At 41.4% G+C, this 22,353-nt stretch overlaps 1 protein-coding gene across 4 annotated transcripts in view; it reads right to left on the bottom strand.

The window, feature by feature from the left end:
• The window catches only part of CTNNA3 (catenin alpha 3), a 411,267-nt gene that overhangs the window by 309,181 nt on the left and 79,733 nt on the right, over positions 1-22,353 (bottom strand). For all 4 annotated transcript variants that reach the window (XM_054288363.1, XM_054288359.1, XM_054288361.1 and 1 more), the window contains 2 exons: positions 19,043-19,306; positions 14,804-15,007 (listed from right to left, as the gene is read on the bottom strand). In XM_054288363.1, the coding sequence (XP_054144338.1) occupies positions 14,804-15,007; positions 19,043-19,306 (468 nt within the window). The remainder of the gene's footprint in view (positions 1-14,803; positions 15,008-19,042; positions 19,307-22,353) is intronic.

Raw genomic sequence — 22,353 nt, 5'->3', positions numbered from 1 at the left:
AATACTTCCTTCTGTCTGGAGATCTCAAGGTAGATCCATTCTTTTCCTTCTGTCTAAAAGAGCTTTTAATTCGCAGCAAAAACTTGCAAAAAACTAGGTTTAAAAAATGGATTTTTTGCCTCTAGTAAAAACACACCAAACTCCATAAAATATTCTGCTCCCAAAATTTTTATAAAAATAAGAGCTTTGCAATCAGATATACATGATTTAAGGATAATGAAGCAGGTTTTATGGGCTGCAGAATATTATAAATCCTTTCTGATTTATTTCAGGGTAGAGGGAAAAGGGGAACTGTTGAAGGAAAAGATGATAGATCACATCTGCCTCTGGGTAATAAGGCTTCCTATAAGAAGAAATGGCATACTCTGAATAATTACATGCAGTCTGAGGCCAAAAGAGACAGAGTCTAGTCCTGGTCAGAAATTTCAGCTGCCACAAAATACTTGCAAAAAATGTGTGAGGAAAATATGATGAATTCTCACTGGTTATCAACAGTTTTTCTTTTGCTAATTTGCTCAGCTTCAACACTAGGTCAAACCATAATTTCACCTCTCTGCTTTGCAGAAATTCTTCCCTTTTGCATCATAAATGTCAGCAGTAACATCAAAACCACAGCACCACTCAAAGAAAGAAAAACAGGGGAGATATAACCAGGACTTTTGTATTTTAACAAAAACACCAAGCATATTTTTCTAATGAAGTTTGTAAGACACTACAATAAACCAGAGTGGCAGGCAACATAGGCAAAACCAAAAAAGAACAGCATGAAATATTCAGTACAGACCAAAGTCTTTTAAAAAAGTAGTAATAGCCCCAAGAGCTGAGCTTAATTCCTTCAAACTAGGTGATGCTCTGGCTCCATCAAAGCCAGCTGCAGCTCCACCACTGGCTTTAGAGACTTTGATGCTTTCAAGCATTGGGGTTTCTGCACTTCTACAGGAGATAATCAGGAGTCAGCACTGGAGATAAGAATGAGAGCTTTATGCAGCACAGCATAAAGAGTCTCCTGCAAGTGAAACCAGTCCCCAGCCTAGCAAGTTCCAGAGGTTTCTTTCTCTCAGATGAGCATTTGCAGCTGTTCCCTAGGAAAAGGCCTTCTCCCTTCCTCCCAAACAGCTGCACCTGAGCAAGGGCTGCAGCCCAACAAGGAAATTAAGTGACCTTTCTCCCTGCCTCTGAGCCAAAATATAATGCACTGTAACATTCAGTAAAGAGTAAACAATTTAATAACAAAATTATGCTATCGATCACACCATCCCAGAACATCAAAAGTCACATTTTATATCACAGTTCATAGATCAAAAGCACCGCAATAACTTCTATTTTTCTTCTTTGTAGTTTCAGGAACTTCGGGCTATTTTCTAGGTTGCCATATGTATGACTTCAGCACAAGCTAACGAGATATTGAGTGAGAAATCATTAGCAGCTGGTCAAGTAAAACCACTCCATCAATCATTTTCATTTTCTTAATGTCAACAATTCTAATTTCAACTTTGGAAAAAAAAACTGTGTTTTAAACTGTGAAATACATCACATAAAACGGTGACATTTGACAGTATGCTTTTAGATTCTCAAGTTTATTGCAAAAAAGTCAGTTCAACACATAATGAAGTCATTCCTCCTTTATAACCACCAAACCCAATTGTAGGGAGGAAAAAAAACCTGCTTCATCTAGGTCAGGCAAACAAACTACCATCTATTCCAGAATAAATCCATTATTCTGTACCTAAAGCACCAGTAAAAATTCTGTAAGAACTGCAAAGCTGTCTTGTGTCTTCTATTTACACCGACACATTCTAGGTTGTTCCTGAATTCCAGTTGGTGAAACCAGCCCTTGACTGCCAAAGGACTTGTTTTATAGTTCATATCCATTCTCCTCAGAAAAACATGTTAGTATGAGAGAACAGCTCACATATTACATTACACAAATGCAATTTGGTTGCTAAAGTTTTAATCTTGTAGAGCAAAATTCCTATTTTCTATTTCTTGTACTTAACTTCCAGTTTATGAACAGATTATAGGATGTAAAATGGTTAGGTAGATCCTGAAATATTAAATTTAGATAAATCTTTCCAATATACTTAGAAATTTGTCAGGATACAAAAGCTCCTGTTGATATGATAAGCTGAATCATTGTTAAATGTACTGTTTTCATGCAAATAGCTCCTAAGAAAATAAACTCCTAGTATGCCTACAACTATTAATAGCTTCTTTTATTAACCAGCCTTCCCCAGATGCTTGAACACAAAATTGTAGAAAGGACAGATTATTATCTGTCTATGGCCTGGAAATCTGAAAACCCCACCAAATTTCACTCTAGCTTTGATCACTGCACAGAAAAACCATTCACTGTTACAAACCCTACACTAACCTGTGGGAAAAAGCAATCTGTAGTGAGAAAACACAGTATGAAGACTGGGAATGTTGCTTTTATAAAACTGTAAACCCATGATCAGTGGGGCTAAGGGGGAGCTCAGGGTCACTTTGCACCCTGGAACAGCCCAGGTGCTCCTCAAGCCCAACCAGCCCCACCTGAGAGCACCAGGAACTCTCAGGGACCTGCTCCAGGGCTTACTCACCCACATGGCTGGGCTTTGTACTCAGTACTGCACAGATTCTGCATTTTGCCACTGACATCTGTCTTCCTCTGGATGGATACAGAGAATAACTTAACAGCACAAACCTTATAAAAGCCTCTTCCATGTCTGAAAATATCAGCATGTTCCTCTTCTCCTCCACCTCTTCCTAAGCTACACAGACTCAGTTAAGTCAGCTGCTTCCTACTTTCTGTAAGTTCTAAAATCCTTGCTCCATTTTGTTCCTTTTACCAGTCCTTGTTATTCTTAAGCTGTGATGCCTAAAATTCCCTACTGCCAGTTCATTTAATTCCTGATTTCCATATGGCATTGGGAGCTGTAGAGCAGTACCACTGTTAAGCCACAAATCCTGCATTTTTATCTATACACTGAACTCCTTCCCAAGAGGAATTTTTTGCACTTATCATTTCAATCTGCAGATTCCAGACCATTTCACCAAACAAAAATAAAAAGAAGAAAAGAGGGGCAACGTTTTTATTGACCTATAAAATCCTTTGAGGTTTCATTCCTTACTAATAGAAGCACACCATACACATGGGTCCCAGGCCAGTCCCTGCAGAATCACACTTCATTAAGCCATCCCAAACTGACCTGCAATGGATTAAACACCAATTCACCAGGAACAGTTTTTCAGTGACCTGTATTTTCACTCATTACACAACAACTGTGCTTCTCAAGTTTGCCTATGAAAACATCCTCTCAGTGTGCACTGCTGTGTGTAACATTACAGCTTTTCCAACTTCCCTTTTAATCCCCAGCCAGCTACTCTGTCACAGAACTCCATGTATTTGACAAAACATGCTGTCAAAATAGATGCTTGTGGCTCAGCACCACTTTCACATCCTGAGCAGTTTTAGGGAATGAATATATAAAGATTTCCTGCAGCTTCTTCATGGTTATCCAAGCTAGAGGGACTGACCTATTAATTCCCTAGATAGAGGAATTTATCTGTTAAGATAAATTTGGCTTTTTGGTTACCTGGAAAGACTCATCTCTCACAGATTTTTACAATCAAGGCAAATGGTTCACAAGCTCCTTTCTTAAATATTCCTGGACTCTTCCTGGCATATATTCACTTTGTCTTATTGACTGCATTAATTTTTCCAGCTAGCTATTTACAGGAAGCCTGAAGCAGGCAGGAAAGAGTATTTTTTACTTCCTCTCCCCCATTTAGAAAGGTCTTTACTTTCCCTCCTGTTATTTCCTTCTAAATTCCTTGCAGTGCTCAGATTTCCACCCTTTTCTTCATTATTAAATTTGCAGGTTACTTCCTTCTATTAACTAAGCAAAGAAGCCTTTGGTGCTGATCAGGCTGATCAGACCATGCATTGCTCTTGTCTCAGAATGGGTTATTTGGGCAGAGGAGCCAAGAGCCACCTAAAGCAATCTGTGTCTGCAGCAGCCAGGGGCATTCCCAGGAGCCCCACAGCAGCTCTGTGTCACAGAGCAATCCCAGGACACTGCTCATCCTTTACTCCACCCCATTCACCTCCTCACACACAGGGAATATGAGGACAGTGCCACATTCCAGCTGTTTGCCAGCAGTGTGGATGGTTCCAGATTTACAGACTGGCCCACAGACTCTTCACTACAAGAATAAGCTAGAGGACAAAAAAAAATCCCCACAAAACTTCTTTCCTTCCTAATTAGTGGTCTAAACAATAATCTAAAGCCATTCCTCCTGATCATTTTTTCAGCCTCCCTATTTTACTTGAGTTACAATAGCTATTGTTGTAATAGATCTGCAATAGTACTTGACCAGATCTGCATCTGAATAAATGCCAAATGAGTAATTTTAATATCTGAATTTTGCCAATCACATTGCATCCAGACATGGAATGAGAAAAAAAAAGCTTTCTATGTGCTTGTAATTCCATCAGGCATTTAAAATGGCATTGACAATGCTACAGACAAACTGAAAAACAGAGCAAGAACTGAAACACAACATCAGAAATCAGGAATATAGCTGGAGATTCTCCAGAGGAATCTTTCTTCTATTAAATTTTACCAATTCATCAAAAGCAGAATCTTCCATGGAAACAGAGAAAGCACAACAGATCTGACACAACACAGGCAAATGCTCTGTAAGGCAGCCTTGGGACCAAACTCTGAAAGTTTCAGATCTGCTGTTCCCAGTCCTTCTGGGAAGAACGTGGAGGTGCCAGTGGCTGAGCAGTCCTGCTCTACAAAATCTCCATTCTTAGAGCTGAGAGAGGCAGGTGTTCCAAGGATCACAGCAAAGCAGGAGCCAAACAGCCTGAGGAGCTGGCAGCCTCAGCCAGGCCTTGCTCAGATGTTGCATGCTCACTCACATGCAGCAGCACTCTGCTCTGCCCTGGGATCCAGGAGAATTGTTCATCCCAACAATCTGCTCAGCACTGGACAGGCAGAGCCTGCTGCCAGCCCTGCCAGTGTCTGCCAGCACCACCTCAGCATCCCAGGGCACTGCATTTCAAGTCCTGCTTTCATGGCACACAGCAGGTGGCTGACAGAATACAAAAGATTATCAGGCCTCTTGTTTTTCAAATGAGAAACAAGTTTTTCTGATCACTTGAAAGCTGAGCAATAACAGCTCCATTTCCTTGCCAGCTGTGGCACACACCCCAAATGGCATTCTGACCTTACCTCCTTACAAACAGCTCTGAGCAGTCACAGAGCATTCCCTTTCCTTTACCTACTCGCTGTTTGGACTCCTTCAGTGCACACCTTCTACAGGAATTTTGCAGTTTTCCCCAATTTCACCCCCTCATTGCTGCAAGCAGTGGACTGGGAACAGCACTGTAAAACCAAATGGTTCTGGCTCATGTGCATCTGCTCTGTTCTGTGTGCACTGTCCCTGTGTCAGGAGCACAGGCAGTAAGGGCACACTAATAGCACAGTGATCTTTTGCTGAATTAAGCACAAAAGAAGCACTAACCAAGTTCCCAGAGAAGAGATTTACCTTGGGCTCCAGGTTTTATTTTCCCATTAACTGCTGCCAGGATGTTTGTAATTATTATATTTCTTATTCTCTCTTATTTACATGGAATAAAAAATGATCATTATTCTTCATTTCTCCTGCAAAGAGCTAAATACATTCAAGAAAATGAAGGGAGGGATTCCTTTACCAATTATCCTCTTTTACAGACTGATAATTCCTCCCCTACAGTATCAGGGTTTAGAAAAAATTAGAATCATCGCTCCTTGATAGAAAAGATAATCTTAGATTATTCCTGAGTACAGCTCCTAGTCAAGTAGCTGATTTATCATTTCTTTCCATCTTTGTATAAATTTCCTTTGTTTTTTCTCCTGATAATAAAACAATGGTTAAGAACAATTAGAATAACCCAAGGTAGTAAGGATTTTCCAGTAAATACAGCAATTAGAATAATTTATTTAATGTGTTCTACTAAGCACTGCAGCTCTCTGACTTCTGACATTTATTTTCTTTGCATATTCAAAGAGAAAGAAAATGTGCCAATTGGCTACACAGGCTTAGAAAACAACCATGAAAAGCAGTTCTTGAGAAGAGCTGATCTTGAAAGGACCAAAGTACATCTTTTTTATTAATGTGATGGGGGGATGGTTCCATTGTTTACTTAGCCAGCCTTCTGATCATACACAATGGTCACAAATGCAATTATACAAAATGATCATCTTCCTTTTTATTTTACTTAATTAAGGAAAGAAGAGTAGCATGTCAGGCAGGAACAACAAACAACAACTGGAAAAGAATACACTAAAAGGAAAGTTAAAATAGGAGGGAAGTGCCAATAAATGCTGTTTGTGACCAAAGACAAAGATGTGGTTTTGTTTTTTAAGTCTTGTTTTGGTTTTCTTTTCGGAAAGAAGATGGTAACGTGGAATTGGGATTCAGATCTTCAAGTTCCTGATCTCCTTTACCTCACTGTTTTAAGATCTGGCTGAACAACTGAGACCAAGAATTACAATTTTTCTGCAACATGATACAGTACTGATTTCATGAAAAGTGTCCATAAGCTATTTCACTTAAAGCTCCATTGTTCATTCTTCATAACAAATATCAAGAGAAGCTGGGCAAGAAATGGAGCCCAGAAGTCAGGAGACAACTCTGCAGGTGTCTCCACTTTATCAAAGAGAAGTCACTCCTGCTACTCTAAATGAAGAAGTGCAGCCTCTCATAGGCTGCTGGCACACAATATCCTGGATCCAAGGAAAGCAGGGAAAGCATTTCCCTTCAGCCATGCAATAGATCTCTGCAGTCTCAGAATTTCATCTCTGTCATGAAATTCTGTGCGAGGGCTTTTAATCAACCACTTCCCAAATGACTTCTACAAGGCATTGTTTTATAGAGAGGATTCATTACAACAGAATTGAACACAGTAACTCTCTTCTTTCATCATCTCAAAATTACCAGAGATTACTGAAATGAAAGAAACTTTCCTTTTACTACTTTATGTAATTTCTTGTCCTGGCTTCATTACCTGAATATCTTTCAATCTTCCATTAGTAAATAATGGGATTTACTGTATATTAAATGGAGCTGGCTGGGTCATCCAGGGCATTGCACAAGCACTGGAATTTATTCAGATGTTTGGTATCAGACTCCACAGACTGAAAACAGCAGCAATGTCTGGACATTATCCAGTCCAACCTACTGCTTAAAGCAGAGTCAACTCCAGCCAGGCTGGTCTGGGTTTTCCATGGGCCCACAACACCAACATTCCATGAAGAGTCCCCTGAACTATCCAGTTATGATTGATCTTTTTATTAGAACTGATATATAAACAAAAAGTAATTTTCAACCTGCAACAGAATGAAATTTAGAAATATATTTGTATAACAAAAATCAGCTGCATTACACCAGAGGATAAAAACCATGACAAATGCACCTGAAACAGAAGAGTTCAGCAGCATTCCTAGAAATGGCACCCTGACATTTCAGAAAATGACCCGTCTAACATCCTCTAAAAAACAGGAAACTGTTGAGAAAAACCTTATGTAGTAACAACCATTTCCAATAAACTCTAAAACCAGGAAAATTCTCGTAAACTAAACAGCTGAGTTAACAAATGCTTGATTATTTTTAATGCTTGTTTAGTACCATAATCAAGGATTTATTTCATCTTGGGGAGAGCAAATGCTGCTGTACTGAAGGTTTCTTGAACAAAATTTAGTCTTGAGCCCAACATATTTTCATATATTGGTATGGTGCTGCCAGGTATGCTAAATGCAAACTCCTGACTCCTGCAGGGAGTCACCCCACAGAGCCACGAGCTGCCCCTCACAGTGGGGTACCCCAGTGCAGAGCTGATCAATCCTGACACAGCTCAGCTCAGGAGCATCCCAGGAAAAGCAGGGCTGAAGGACAGAAAAGCTCCCATTATCCTTCTCCAGCTCACGTGCACAGATCCCAGATTACTGCAGGGTCTGGAAGGGCATCTATAATCAGGTGCATGTAACTGCAGCTTATTTTTCAGCTGTAAATCTATTTGGGGAACTCACTAGACTACTTCTGTCTTTTAAGTACACTTAAGATCCTCCTCCTTAACAATTCATATCTAATTTCCCCATAAAACAAAATGTTCACTGAAAGTTAACATTTAAAAATGATTTTCAATTACACATACTGCATACAAAACAGAAGAAAATCCTCTGTAGGAGTGTTCAAAGTCAACTCAATCAACTACTCAGACAATGTGAACAACAAAATAATGAAAACTACATATTTTCTTGCATAAATGCCAGCATAATATACCATATAGGCATACCAATTTTACTGCAATACATCCTTTTTTGAAAAACATAACACTCAATAAAGTCATAAAAAAACCCAGCCAGGAATAAGAAAAGAACTGAGTGACACTTCCCACCCACACATGGAAATTCTTCTAGTTTACATTTTGACATACCTCAATTTCAAACTTCTCTGGAACACCAGTTTTCTTAAGATGTTTAAGTATGAAGAGGACAGTAAAGTAAGCACATTCCAATCCACTCTTTTTGTAAAAAGGCACAAATAAAAGTGGGTTTCATCTGCTCAGAAATAAAAAACAGATTTAAAAGCAAGGATTTCAAGAAGTCAGTTACTTCAACCCCTTCCATGAATAACCAGAAGCCATTCTGTTCCTGAAGACTTTAACATGGAATTTCCTCAAACTCCTTGTTACCAAGGCTGGGGTCAGTTCTGCAGAGAGCAGCTACACAGAGCTTTGCAAGCTGCACACTGGTGAAAGAAAGTGGAAGTGACCATAAAGCACAAGTCAAACATCCCCTATTTTACCTCCTCAGGTGTCACTGGCAACCAGGAAAGTGGGAAAATTCTTCCTGGGGAAACCATGAAGTACAAGTAAGGCCAAGCTGAGATATCAGCATGCTTGAGGCATCTCTACATCCCTCCACTCTCCAAGAGCAAGAATGGCAATAAAATAGCACAAAAAACCATTATCAATCCCAGTCTCCACATCCAGACGGTGGGTCAGACCTTAAGCTGTTGTTGAAGACTCCTCAACAGAGGAGAAGACTCCTCCTGTTGCTGAAGACTCCTCTACAGAGGTAGAGCAAGGCACAAGTGCTCCACAGCACCCAAATTTAAGAGCTGACACCAAGAGCAAGGCAACCACACCACCAATAAAAAAAGCTCCTGGTTTTCCAGCCATTTTCTGGTTTGAATTTGCAATGCCCACATTCCAGTAAGTGATCAGAGTTTGAAACCCAGAGAGACAGAGCAGCCCAAGTGCCAGCTGCCCACTGTGTCCCCTCTCCCACAATGGACCCTCCCCATGGCCATCCAGGCTCTGCACTGCCCACCTTTCCCCAAGGGCTCACCCAGCCCAGCTGCCCCTCTGCTTCAGGGGTGCTGGCTCCTCATCTCACCCTCACTGCCCTCAGTGATGTGCTCACACCCAAACAGGTTCGTTCTCTCATTCCCAGCAGCTGTGGACACAATCTGATGGTGCAGGACAAGGCTTGGGAGCCTTGAGGGAAGCCAGTTCCATAAAGCTCCAGGAGCTGCATTCCCAGCAAGGTTCAGGTGTGCCCTACATGCAACCCAGGGCACAGCTGACCATTCCTGAGCTCTGCCACAGAGCACACAACACTCCTGCTCAGGCTGCATGGATGGCCAGGGCTTGATGAGCAGTGATATAAATGTGTACTAGGTGGGCAACTTCAGTTCACTTGCTGGTCTGCCTCAAGGTAAAATGTATCATTGCTCTCCTCACAGCTTTTAATGGAAGCACGGCTGGAGAAGCAGGGCTGGCTTGGCTCTGCTCCCTGCCACACACACAGCACAGCTGTGGGACAGCAGGACAGCAGCTGCCACCACCTGCGGCACATCCAGACTAAATTACCCATGTCTGACCCAAACATCTCGGTAATCATGACACAAAAACCCACTTAAGAAACGAACAGTTTTAGAATACACAAGAAGGACGTGAAATCAGAACAGAAAAATCAGAAAAATACACTGACCCACATATATACACACATATGTATCTCCAACCTATAACCATAAGGGGAGAGACTATCCACTAAAACTAATGAAGCTCAAATAGGATGGAACATTCGAACAGTAAGGGGATTTGAGTTCCAGGAAGCAGCTCTCACAGCAGTGTATCTGACCTGCCCCAGCAATCCAGGAGTGATGTTCAGTGAAAGCCAGAGGAGGATGCAGGTAAATGTTCAGGCACACCTCCCTCATTAATGATGGCAGACACAGCAGCACCTGCAGGCCCTGAGTGCTGCTCCAACAGCCCCTTCCAGCCAGGCTCAGCACAGCTGCACCATCCCTGTGCCCCCAGGGAAGGGAATGTCCTTACTGTGACTGAGTAAAACCACAGCTCACAGAACATGGAGCTCGCATTGCTGCACTCCACTGAGCTCAGCAACTCTTCACTGGAAAGGATGAAGAAACAAGAGCTTGTCACTAGGAAAAAGCAAGTCCTTATTAGCAGAACAATGTGATTGCTCCAGTGGATACATTATTCCATTACTGTCCACAGGACAGTATGATTCTGTCACTTATAAGGTATCCAAACCCACAGCAGCAATTCCTGTTACTGGATGCCCTAAACACAATTGTATCTCCTAACAACCTGTGTCTATGAGTAAAATTCAGAAAGGTTAACAACAGTACACAAGTAATTTTGAAGAATTTTTGGAACAATTCAGAAAAAAACCTGCTGCCTTTCAGAAAAATTATAAATATGTTTGCAATTTCCTGTGTGTCTGAATTACTCTGGGAACAGAAAAATGTTTAGGTTCTTGTGGAGAGCATTTTGCTTCACTTTGCATTGTATGATTCACTGTGATAAAACCTCTGTGAAAAACACTCACATTAAGGCAAGTATCTTCTGAAAAGATGTTTCTCCAAGCTTGCATTAAAAACCCTTAAAAAATGTAAAAATTTATCTCACTGACACCAAGAAGCTCTTAATCTTTGATGCCTTTGAGGCTTATTAGACACTTTAAATAATCAAGGAAAATAAAAGAAACAAATTTAGGAACCACAAAAGCAATACTCCTTATACTCTTTCAAATGTTAGTGCTAATAAATCCTAAGTTCCTGTACAGTTTGTCAGGAAAATGAATCCACAAACAGCAGAGGTTTATGTCCAAAAAAGAGACAGGCGAGTCCTGTAACTTTATTCAAATACAGGGAGAGGCCATGGGGCATTTCCCCTGGTGTCTCTCAACATTTTGGAGGACGCAGCCTCCTTTTTATCCTCATTTCCTGGCCCCATGTCCATCTCTCTTCCCCACTGCCTGTGGTACTTCAGAGGTACAGACTTCCTGAAATGTCTCATACCTGAGACCCCCATCTAATGTACAACCCTCCCCTTTTGTTTTCCTTGTGTCAATCCGTGGAATTCCTGTGGAATTTATGGTTCTTCCCATTGTTTCTTTCATCTCTCAGTACTCACTTTTATTTATCAGCAGACCTACAGTTTGTAAGGACAAGTCTCTCCCATTCCATTCATCAATCAGTGGAATCCTTCCCATTCTTTCTTTTCTCTCTCGCTGCTAGTTTTACCTACCAGCAGACCCACAGTTTGTAAAGGCAAGTCCCTTATTCAAGTTCAAGCACCGAGGCCCAGCTTCAAAAGAACAGAGAATGCACTTGCCTGTAGAGTACAACAGTGTTCCCTAGGAGAGGAAAAGTGAATTGTGCTTAAATTGTGCTATGATAACAAATGGCTGTCATCATCTTTACAGCTCATTCAATTCCCAGGCCTGGCTTGTTGAAACTACTAATAGAAGAGCCAAAAAGACACCGATAAATCAGCACTGTTTCCTGGATCTATCATCTTTTCTTCAGCGAGTTAGAGCTGTGAAATAAAGTAAGTGACATCTGGTAATCCTCTCATTGAAAAACTTATTAAACACAGTCTCAGTAATAGCCATAAACTGTTCTCAGTGAGAGTGTTTCCATTCATATAAGAAGAGCTCTAAAAGAAACTAAAAACTTGTCATTCCTTCCTGTTATGTAACCACATGCCTTTAAATCTTTTGTATTTTCTCTCTTCTGCTTCCTTGTCTTTGCCACCTTGTGCATTCATTGTGTTCTGCAGCAAATTATATGGCACTTTCCCTTACTGTCATATTTCAATAGCTGCTGTCTGACTTTCTCAAGTCAGTGGGGTGGGTTATGTATTACTCTTCTCCACCTATTGTACATTATATACCCCTAAAACCACGATTATGTCTGAAGTAGAAAAGATCATCACAATTTTGTTTCAAGAGTCTAAAAATTTAGGACCATTTGAGTTAAAATCTTGTCGTTTCACACCAGAGATTCATCAGAAAGCATTCTTGGGACAAACCCATAGAAATCTTTTGGACTAATATGGGATGCTGTTCACCACATCTGCATCCTGCCACGTGCTCTGGACAGCATCAGAGAGTCATTTATGTTGGAAAAGCCCTTCAAGATCATTGAGTCCAACCATTAAAGGTGGATGCTCTCCTGTACAAAACTTTCAGCACTTAACAGCAAACCCTGACCCACCCTAGAACAGACATTGCAAGAGAAATCTGCTACAAGAATGTACTGAAGATTTACATTCCAAGCTAACCAGAGCTGAAGAAATCTCACTGTCTAACCCATGTGCAAAGCACTTCCAGAGAGCTTCAAGAATTAAGGCTGCATTCAACAGCATTTTGATTAAAACTTTCACAGCACCTTTCTCTGGTGTAAGGGCTGAAACACAATTTGACTTTAATTAAGCATCTGTAAACTTCTAATAAACAATGAGAAATATCAAAAAGTACAATATCTGTCAGATGAAAAAAAAAATCTGACATGCATAATTATTTTAGTCCCTAACCTACATTATCCTAAGGACAATAGAATAAGACAAAGTAAACAGTCTCATTAGAACAGCTTTCAATTGTGTTAACTGCTATGACTTACAGAACAAAAGGGAATTTCAGCCTCCCAAAAAGGGAACAAATATCTGCATCACACAATTGTTCCCTCAATATGCTCAGTGAATCATCCTGAGGTATCTTTAGAAAAGAACATTATGCCTACAGATAATGTTTACGGATGAAAAGCATGAGATTAACATTGTGTACCCATATTAACAGTATTGAGTCTCCACTGTTTCAACATTTACCTGCCAGATGTAACAAGTGTCAAACCCATTCTTCAAATCTAAAAGAAAAACCAATTCTAAAACGCAAACTACGTTCCTTTTCTAATTCACAGCTACAAGCATGTCAGACAATCAGATTTCTGGATTTACGCAACACTCCTGTCTTCCCAATATAGCAATTTAGTCATTCTAACACTTGTAAATCGGCGCTCTTCTCCTCTTCTGGTGACAACACCCTGCTCAAAAACAACACTAACAGATTGCTTACCTTTTAAGAAATTCTTATTTAAATTGTTGCATTCTACAGGAGCAGAGATTACATTTCCAAACTCTAGTCTAGGAAGCGGTATTACCAAAAAATTCTTGTTTCTGGCACATGAAAGATTGTCTGTTCTGAATCAGTGACAGTTCACAACAAACATAAAATAACCTCAATGTACATTTTCATCTGTGGCACGGCATTTTCCACAGACTTTATAGACACAACACAATTAATACAATTTATACTCATGCTGGGGATGTGCATATAGTTTAAGCTTAGATTTCTGGAGGAAAATGTCCCTTTCAACCTTTTAAAGATCATTTTGTGAAATGCAGGTTAAACTGCACTTTAATGCCTCGTTACATGCTAAGCTCCCAGAGCAGGAGGCGCTGAGGCAGGCCCAAGCTGGGCCCTGTGTTACTCAGTGGCCACGCATTACTCAGTCACCCTGTGTTTGTTACTCAGTCACCCTGTGCTTGTTACTCAGTCACCCTGTCCTTGTTACTCACTTGCCTTGTGTTTGTTAATCAGCTCCCTTGTGTTTGTTACTCAATTGCCTTGTGTTGGTTACTCACTTGCCCCGTGTTTGTTACTCACTTGCCCCATGTTTGTTACTCACTTGCCCTGCATTATGCAGTGGCCCTGTGTCTGTTACTCAGTTGCCCCCTGTTACTCAATCCCCTGTGTTTAATGTCACTCAGTTACCCTGCATTCCCTACTCAGTGCCCCAGTTCAATACTCAGTGCCCCGTGTGTGTTACTCAGTTCCCTCATGTTCGTTACTCAGTGCCCTGTGTTAGTTCCCCCTTGCGTGTTACTCAGTTCCCCCGCATTGGCTACTCAGTTCCCTCATGTTCGTTACTGAGTTCCCCATATGCGTTACTCAGTGCCCCATGTTCGTTACTCAGTTCCCCCGCATTCGTTACTCAGTTGCCCACGTTCGTTACTCAGCTCCCACGTGTTCATTACTCCATTCCCCTGCGTTCACTACTCCATTCCCCCGTGTTCATTACTCAGTGCCCATGTGTTCATTACTCAGCTCCCCTGTGTTCGTTACTCCATTCCCTGTGTTCGTTACTCCATTCCCCCGCGTTCGTTACTCCATTCCCCCATGTTTGTTACTCCATTCCCCCGTGTTCATTACTCAGTGCCCCCGCGTTCGTTACTCCATTCCCCCGCGTTCGTTACTCCATTCCCCCGCGTTCACTACTCCATTCCCCCGCGTTCGTTACTCCATTCCCCCGCGTTCGTTACTCCATTCCCCCGCGTTCACTACTCCATTCCCCCGCGTTCGTTACTCCATTCCCCCGCGTTCACTACTCCATTCCCCCGTGCTGGTTACTCAGCTCCCCACGTTCATTACTCCCTTCCCCCGCGTCGGTCACTCACGGAGCGCAGGTACTCGGCCAGCAGCTCCTGCAGGGCCTGGCGGATGGCGCTGCACTCGGCGACAATGCGCTCGCGGTGCGAGTCCCGTGTGCACGAGGAGTCGGCCAGCAGCGCCGCCCCGCTGATGATCGCCTCCAGCCGCTGCTCCAGGGACGGCCTCACCTTCTCCTCGCTCACCGCCAGAGGATCCAGCACTATTAAATTCTGGAAAAAAAGAGGAGCACAGGTAAGAAAAGTCAGTTCAATGGAGCTGCTGCTTTATTTTGTACTTACAGGAACTGCAGTGACATTATGCGTCCCAGATGTGCTGCTGGCCCTTCCCACTGGAAGCATCCAAAATCCTTTTGACCGTGGCAGATTTGTTTTTCCCTAGTGGGGCTACACACAGAGGTCATTTGCAGACAAACCCAGGCTCTCTCCGCCATTCAGAGTCTCAGACCAGAGCTTAAGCTCTGTTTCAAAGAGGGGTTCAATGCCTATAAACTTTAGTCTTCTAGAGATCAGGAGAACCTCTGGATTGAACTGAGAGCCAGCAGTGCTAGCTCACAGCTGAGAAAGCTGAGTCAGATTACACGAGGAGTCTGGTTCTGCTGACTTTTAGTCTAAGCAATCCCACACTGTGGCAGAAAGTCACTGCTGCCACTTTTAATAGGCTTAATATGGGCAAAGATAAAAACTGCAGCTTTTGTTTAACAATTATTTTTCCCAAGGACATAGATATAAGTGTCCTTTTGCTTTTCAGCAGGTAGGGTAAACAAAAGCAGACAATTCTTTTGGCTTGATAAAATTAATTACATTTGTGTGGCAAGCAAATATTCTAAAGAGAGAGAAAAGGAGACTGTGAGATTTTCATAAAACAGCAAAGTAAGTATATGTGAGCTTCAGCATTTGAAGAAATTTACACCAGCAACTGTTAATATAACTGAACATCTGAACCTGTGTCATTATGGTCCTAATCTCCAAACCTGGATTCCACATACACCTGTCCACCTCTTACATCACATCCATAGGTGGTTCCAAGCTTTCAGAAGAAATATTAAACAAGACAACTATGCCAGATACCCTGATAGGGAATTTAGGTAAATCAGAACTTATCTGTGCTTATCCACTAAGTGCCAGACTAACTGCAAACTGGAGGATTTGAATTATTTTTTTCAGTTTAGACTTAACAAGACGATTTCAGGGACTACCTAGCTTAAGCTAGAAATGAAAGTGTTATATTAGATCACCATAAGATAAAAGCTTAAACAGTGATGCAAGGAGATTTGAGTCACAAGCTTGTGTCAGAGATCTGAAACTCTGCCTCCCTCATTCCTGTTAGAGCCCTTAACACCCAGGTGTTCTGGGGTCCCTCACATCTGCTCAAGCTGTGCCACAGGGCCACCCTTCCCTGCAGCAGCAGCTTCCCTGCAAGCTCCTGTATCTCCAGCAGCCCCTCAATGGCAAGCTGCACATGCAGTGTCCATCACAATGCAAAACACACCTGGCAGGTACAACGCTGAAGGGCTGCTGCAGAAAAAACAGCTTCATTGTCTGGGGAAAACTCAGACACATGTGGTGGTCACAGCCAATTATACGATCAGCTGGAAAAATCACTGCCTTCAAATCTCAGCTGACCCAAAACAGAAATGTCCTCCTTTGGGAGACAATTAGGAGAAAGTTTACACCAACATGGACAAATAGCACTGGCCAAAAGCTACTGTGGTTCTTCTCTGAATAAAAAAATAATCTAGGCAGTAACAGCCAGGAAAACATGATTGCAGCCTCTGCCCTACAGATAAAATTCTTCAAATAATTTCATTACTTATTCATAATCAGTACATCTACACAGGAAAGAGAAGACACAATGAGAAGACACCAGGCCCATGGGAAGCAGTCTCTGGTGGGTTTGATTTAACAGGCTGAACAGTGGCCAGCTACTCTGAAGCAGCTCAAGCATAAAGGTGCATTTAAGAGGAGTGATTAGATCTCTGTTTTCTCCCTCACAGGTCTGATCCAGGAAAAAAAGAGGGCCCATGGGAATGCAGAAACTTGGTTGTGCTTGGTGAAGTTCTGCAGTGACTTAGAGCCTTTTGGCATCTCACTGTAACTGCTCAGCTGGATGGCCACGGTCACCCAAGGGCCACACAGCAGCTGAACACACCCACAGAGACACCGGCATGCAGGACCTGCATCATTTTGTGAGAAATCTCTTTGCACTAACAAGGTGAAAGACCAGAGAAAAGTATTAGATAACCTGCACCCAATATGCTCTTTCCACAGATCTTAATATACAATTAAATTTTAAAGTTACAATTTTATGTTTATTTACAAATGACACAGTAGTTATAGGGAACCTTTAAGAGAAATTGTTGAGAATCTACTGATTTAAGAGTTAGCTGCTCTAATTTTACTGGTGGTTTCCTCACCTATAAATCTCTAATAACTTTCACAGTGCCAGCACTGGCAAAGGAAGAATGATATTGCAAAACATAGATACTAGATTGTTGGGTAAGCTCCGAGATACATTTCCACACTATAAACATTTAATGAGATTTGCTCCCACCAGACTATTTACTGCATCAATCTATTTCATGGCACTGTATTTGCAACAAGAAGATAGAGCAAAGGTTATTTCAGGTCCTTAGCCAATAGAACTTTCTGTAAAGCGAGGAAAGTGTAACCATCTAACTCACAAAATCATTTCTGAAGTTAAATGCTCTATAAATTGTGCTTTATCTAACTCACACAGCTTCAATTCCCATTTGTGCTACCCAGGTAAAAATATATTTACAACTTGATAAACAAATGCTTTTTACAACCATCAGACTTCTATGTTCTTACATTTCCAAGTAAAACCAAATTCAATTCAAAATACTTTTTTCCCCATTTTGTGTATATCAAAAATTTCAAATTTTAGAACAAAAATAAATGTTACTGCATTTTTAAATAGTACTGCTTACACAGAGTCAAGATTAATTCATCTGCAGTAATAAAATGCATTCCTTTTGACATTTCTTTTTTTTTTTATTTTAAAGCAATCCAGGTAAATCCAGGGTTTCATATAAGGAATCTCATTTGTCATTCACAGCTACATTGTAACATGTTATGTATTACACTTACATGTTTCTTTTTACTTCCATTTATTAGGAAGATAGATTAGGAACTGTAGTTTCGGAACCCGTAATGTGCAATTGCAGCCTGCTCCTCTGTGGGGAAAAACCTGTCTGCTTTGACTTTGAGCATGCCAGAGAGGCCTTTTTTGATCAATAACCTGCCACTACAAAACCTGTGTCATATTTCTATGTATTTGTTTAATCTTCCTTTGAAAATGTTAGATAAAAATCTACTACCATCAGTCCTAACATCAGTTATCCTGAAAATGTATCACAGTCTCAGCGCTGGGACGCTGAGATCTGCAAAGTCCAAGAATTCACAATCAAAACCACCCATATGTGCAAATGTGTTTAGAAACATACATTCCTTGTGTTGATCTGGGCCTACATCAGTTACACCCCGTGAAGATCATGGTCTGTAGCCTCACCTACAGGAGATCTTTCACCATTTCTGGCAGGACAATGGAAAATTACACTGGTGAGAGCCAGAGCAGCCATGAGAAAAAGGAAAAACTCCATAGAAAAACTTCAGATGAGGTCAGGAATAGAGAAAGTGCTGCCTTCCCCCAGATATTTGCTTCAGTAATGGAAGCAGAAATGCAGAGGTGGTGAAAGCATATTAGCTATGTCACTTTATTTAATGATAAGCAGCAAATATAACAAGGTTTCTGAATTGCTCGATTATAGAAATTACAGAATGATCCCACTGACACATTCTGGAGACAAGGCCTCAGCTTGCATGGCAGCAGCTCAAATGCAGCCAGGGCAGCAGTGGGCACTGTCAGCTGGGAATCACTTCTGGGCACACTGAACTCTGGGTTCTGCCCACCTCCTGCAGGATGTCTCTGTCTGTCTGTCTGTCTGTCCCAGCAGCAGGGACACAAGTGCAGCTGACTCTGCCCTCTATTCAAAGGGAGCCAAACACTGAACACACAGGAACCTTAACTCCAAACTCCTCTGAAGAAAATGAAATTATTTCAGTGAACCATCTCAATGAAATCATTTCAAGTGATACTACTTAGACTAGGACGAAGCAGAGCAACAATCTTTAATGCCTTTAGGCTCATCATTTATGGTACCAATAGTTGTTAAAAAATTAAAAAACTGTTTTCCAAAAACACTGTAATCTCACATGTTTACATACCTCAAGCTCATCAAGTGCACTTCCCAGAGTAGCTGTACGAGGTGCAGGTTGCTCCACTTTATTTCCAACTCCTTGGGAAGCATTGGAAATTACATTGAGAGCATTCTGTATTTCATTGCAAATTGAATCCTTGCTGGCTGTAAGGGATGCAACATCTGAATGTTCCAAACAAGCTGAACATATTGAATGTAGGAATGCAGAATTTTCCTTCAGGGATACACGTGCTGCAGCAATTTCATCTCGCTGATTGCTAGATTTCAAATCCTGCCAGCAAAAGAACACGCTGTTTATTTCCAAGAGCACTCCAAAACTGACACACATGAACATTTTTTCATTTCTATCTCTACCCTGCTTAAGGAAACATCAAGTTAAATTCATCAAAGTTTGTGAAAACAGACTGTACCGATAGTTACAACTGAATCATCATTACCTCATGAGAAATGAACAAAGTATGTGTAAAACAACCACCATTTTTAGTGTGTCTTACAACCAGCACCACAAACTGAGATTTGTTTGTTTTTAAGCAGTTTTCCTATGAGCAAACTGCCCTGGAAATGAGCTGTCTTTCCTCCTAGCCATGTCTTTCCTCGGTGGCAATGGAGAAGGACAGAGGTGCACACAGATAAGGCATTCTGTAATTGTTGCATCTGAACAAACTCCCCGTGTTTGTTTCCCTGCCCCAGCAGCCTCTGTCTTGAGCACGCTGCAGAAAGGAACAGCAGGTCATGGACACCAATCCTGCATTCCCGAGAAATGGGAAGCATAGAAGGTGTGGAAATGAAAAACCTACTTGAGAGAAGCCACCTTGAGGTGCCTGAGGGGGCTGCCTCCCCTCTGACCCTGCTGCCAAAGCACTCAGGGATCTTCCCACACCCACCTTGGTCCTCCCTTCTCCACCAGCCCTCCTTGAAACCCTACAGCCTCCCACCAACAGAGACAAGGGACACTCAGAGCACCCAGTCCCACTGAACTGGCTCCAGGAGTCAATCATGGGCACGGTTATCTGGACAGCTGAAAGTTACAGACTTTGGAACAACCAGAGTCGACATCGGGCTGTATGGAGCCTCCTGCCTCATCCTGTTTTACTGCAGACATTTTCCCCTGCTTCTTCTGCATCATGTCCCCTTGAAGAGAAAACTAATAGATATTTGTGAAGGAGACAGCTAAATTCAGGGGAAAAATAAAAAAGGGAAAATAGCACATCTGAGCCTGTGGCACCAGATTCAAATGATGAGAAGAGGCACAATGAAGAATGAACAAGTAAATGCATACAAAACTTCTCACAGCCTGCCCACAGGCAATCTGAAGTCTAATTATTTTCCTTTGCATTGCATCAGGCTCTATATGCATTATTTACAAAAGCATCACAGTACCCACTTCTCACTGCATGAAGTTTTTAAGTTTATGGCTGTAGAGCATTTGATATTAAATGAACCAGTCCTGTATTTTTAAAATCTCATTTAGTCCAAGATATGCATAGGACATAGGATTGCATCTTACTTCCTCAGGCTAACTTAGAAATCTCGGGGATATAAGTAACAAAAAAAAACCCCAAAGCAAACAAAATGAAATAGATGTAGTCTTAAGCAGGAGCAGACAACAGTTTAACCAACTGATCATCTGAATCAGAAAACTGTGTTTTCTTTAGTGTATTAACTCATCATGTATTTCTAAATTTTTAATACGCAAATATATAAATGAATCACCACTGTGCAAGAGAGATTTTCTTGCCCAGTGTGTTCAAATCCAAATGCTCCTGCATCTCCAACCTCAGTAAAGCAGCTGCAATTTGTCCAGTGCGCTGGTCTTGCTCAGAAAGAAATGTTATTTAAGCACTGACTCTGGTTCTAATTAGTGAATCTATCTTTCCTGCAATTATTCCAAGCCAGCAGCCTGCCCTCTCTTCTCCTGTGCTACAAGGAAGCCGCAGACACAGGGATATGACGAAAGCCAATGCAGCACTTCAGCCTAACTGGCTTCTATTTATTATTAACCATTTCTTACTTTGCCACATCATATGCAAACAATCAAACCCAAATTAAAAAATTACTTTTTCCCTCTAAAACAGCCCTGTCTAACCAGGAGTGAGATGATCATAAGAGAACCAAAACTGGTAAACCAGTAGCACAAAGCCAGCAGTCAGTAACAACGTCTGGAAAGGTTCAGTAAATGGATGTTTTTGTTTCACACAGTACTGTAGAGAGATTCAGAGTCATGGCATTGATAAATTCTCCTACAAAGAGCCCCAGTTTTGTTCAGTAATATGTTAAATTTAAAAAATATGCTCAGACCCCTGAAATTCATCACTACTTTGTTGTTTAGCTGTGAGCTTGGAGAGCCCCCAAAGAAGCTGTAGAACCATTATCCCTTTCCATATTGAGGAAACAATTATGCCTTGAGATTTTTCATGATAAAAAGAAGAAACATCTGATAATCTTAGTCTGAGCTTTTGCATAAATGGACCAAAAAAAACCCCTAAGCTTGAGTGATTTGCTATCAAAGCTCTGCACATGTGGACTGCCAGAATAATGAACTAGTTCTTTGAAGGAGGAAGGTAGTCTCCACCAATATCTGCAGTTCACCCAAGCTACTTTACTGCACTTCAGGCTATTTTATTTTTTCTTCATGGTTTAGCACTTCCCTCTTATTCCAACTTCTTTTTAGACTGGTCTATACTATATAGACATAAACTATATGTTTTTCCACACTAAATCAGTTATGTCATGTGAGAACAGCTGAGATTAAAGATAATCCCATTTCCAAGCACTGCCAATCCAAGAGGCCAACTACAGACATTTCCCCAGGCTGCTGTCCCAGTCCTTCCAGGACATACTTCTGTGTCTTCCTTATATCTGGTTGTCCATGACAAGAATGGAAAATGAAAGGATAATCAGCAATTTCCAGCTGTGGATTGTTCCAGCTAAACCCAGTCAATGGACATGAAGACTTTTAAGAACTTGAAAACTACCTCCTCATTGTTAAGTTTTGACTGCACTACTTCAATAAGGAGAAAAAAAGGAGGGAAAAAAATTGTTCTTTATCCCAAATAATACATCTGAGGTTTGACAGCTCAATGCACTGGGAAGGCAGCTCCTGCTCCCTGAGCATTCCCATCACACAGCTCAGGGGGGCTGGGATCACCATGGGTACAAATCACACTGCTGGATTCTGCACCAGCTGCAGCTCCACTGGGCACTGCAGAGCCCAGCCTGTCCCTGCACAGACAGATGTTACTGAACCCAGTGCTGTAGCCAGGAAAAACACAGGCACACAAACTCCTCCATTTCATGCTACTGTAGAAATAGGGGACA

Source organism: Melozone crissalis, unplaced genomic scaffold (assembly GCF_028551555.1).
Source record: "Melozone crissalis strain CALT ecotype California unplaced genomic scaffold, PUWL_Pcris_2 ptg000062l_1, whole genome shotgun sequence".
In the NCBI taxonomy this organism is placed as follows: Eukaryota; Metazoa; Chordata; class Aves; order Passeriformes; family Passerellidae; genus Melozone; species Melozone crissalis.
The sequence above is the reverse complement of the archived record's forward strand: the minus strand, read 5'-3'. Positions and strand labels throughout refer to the sequence as shown.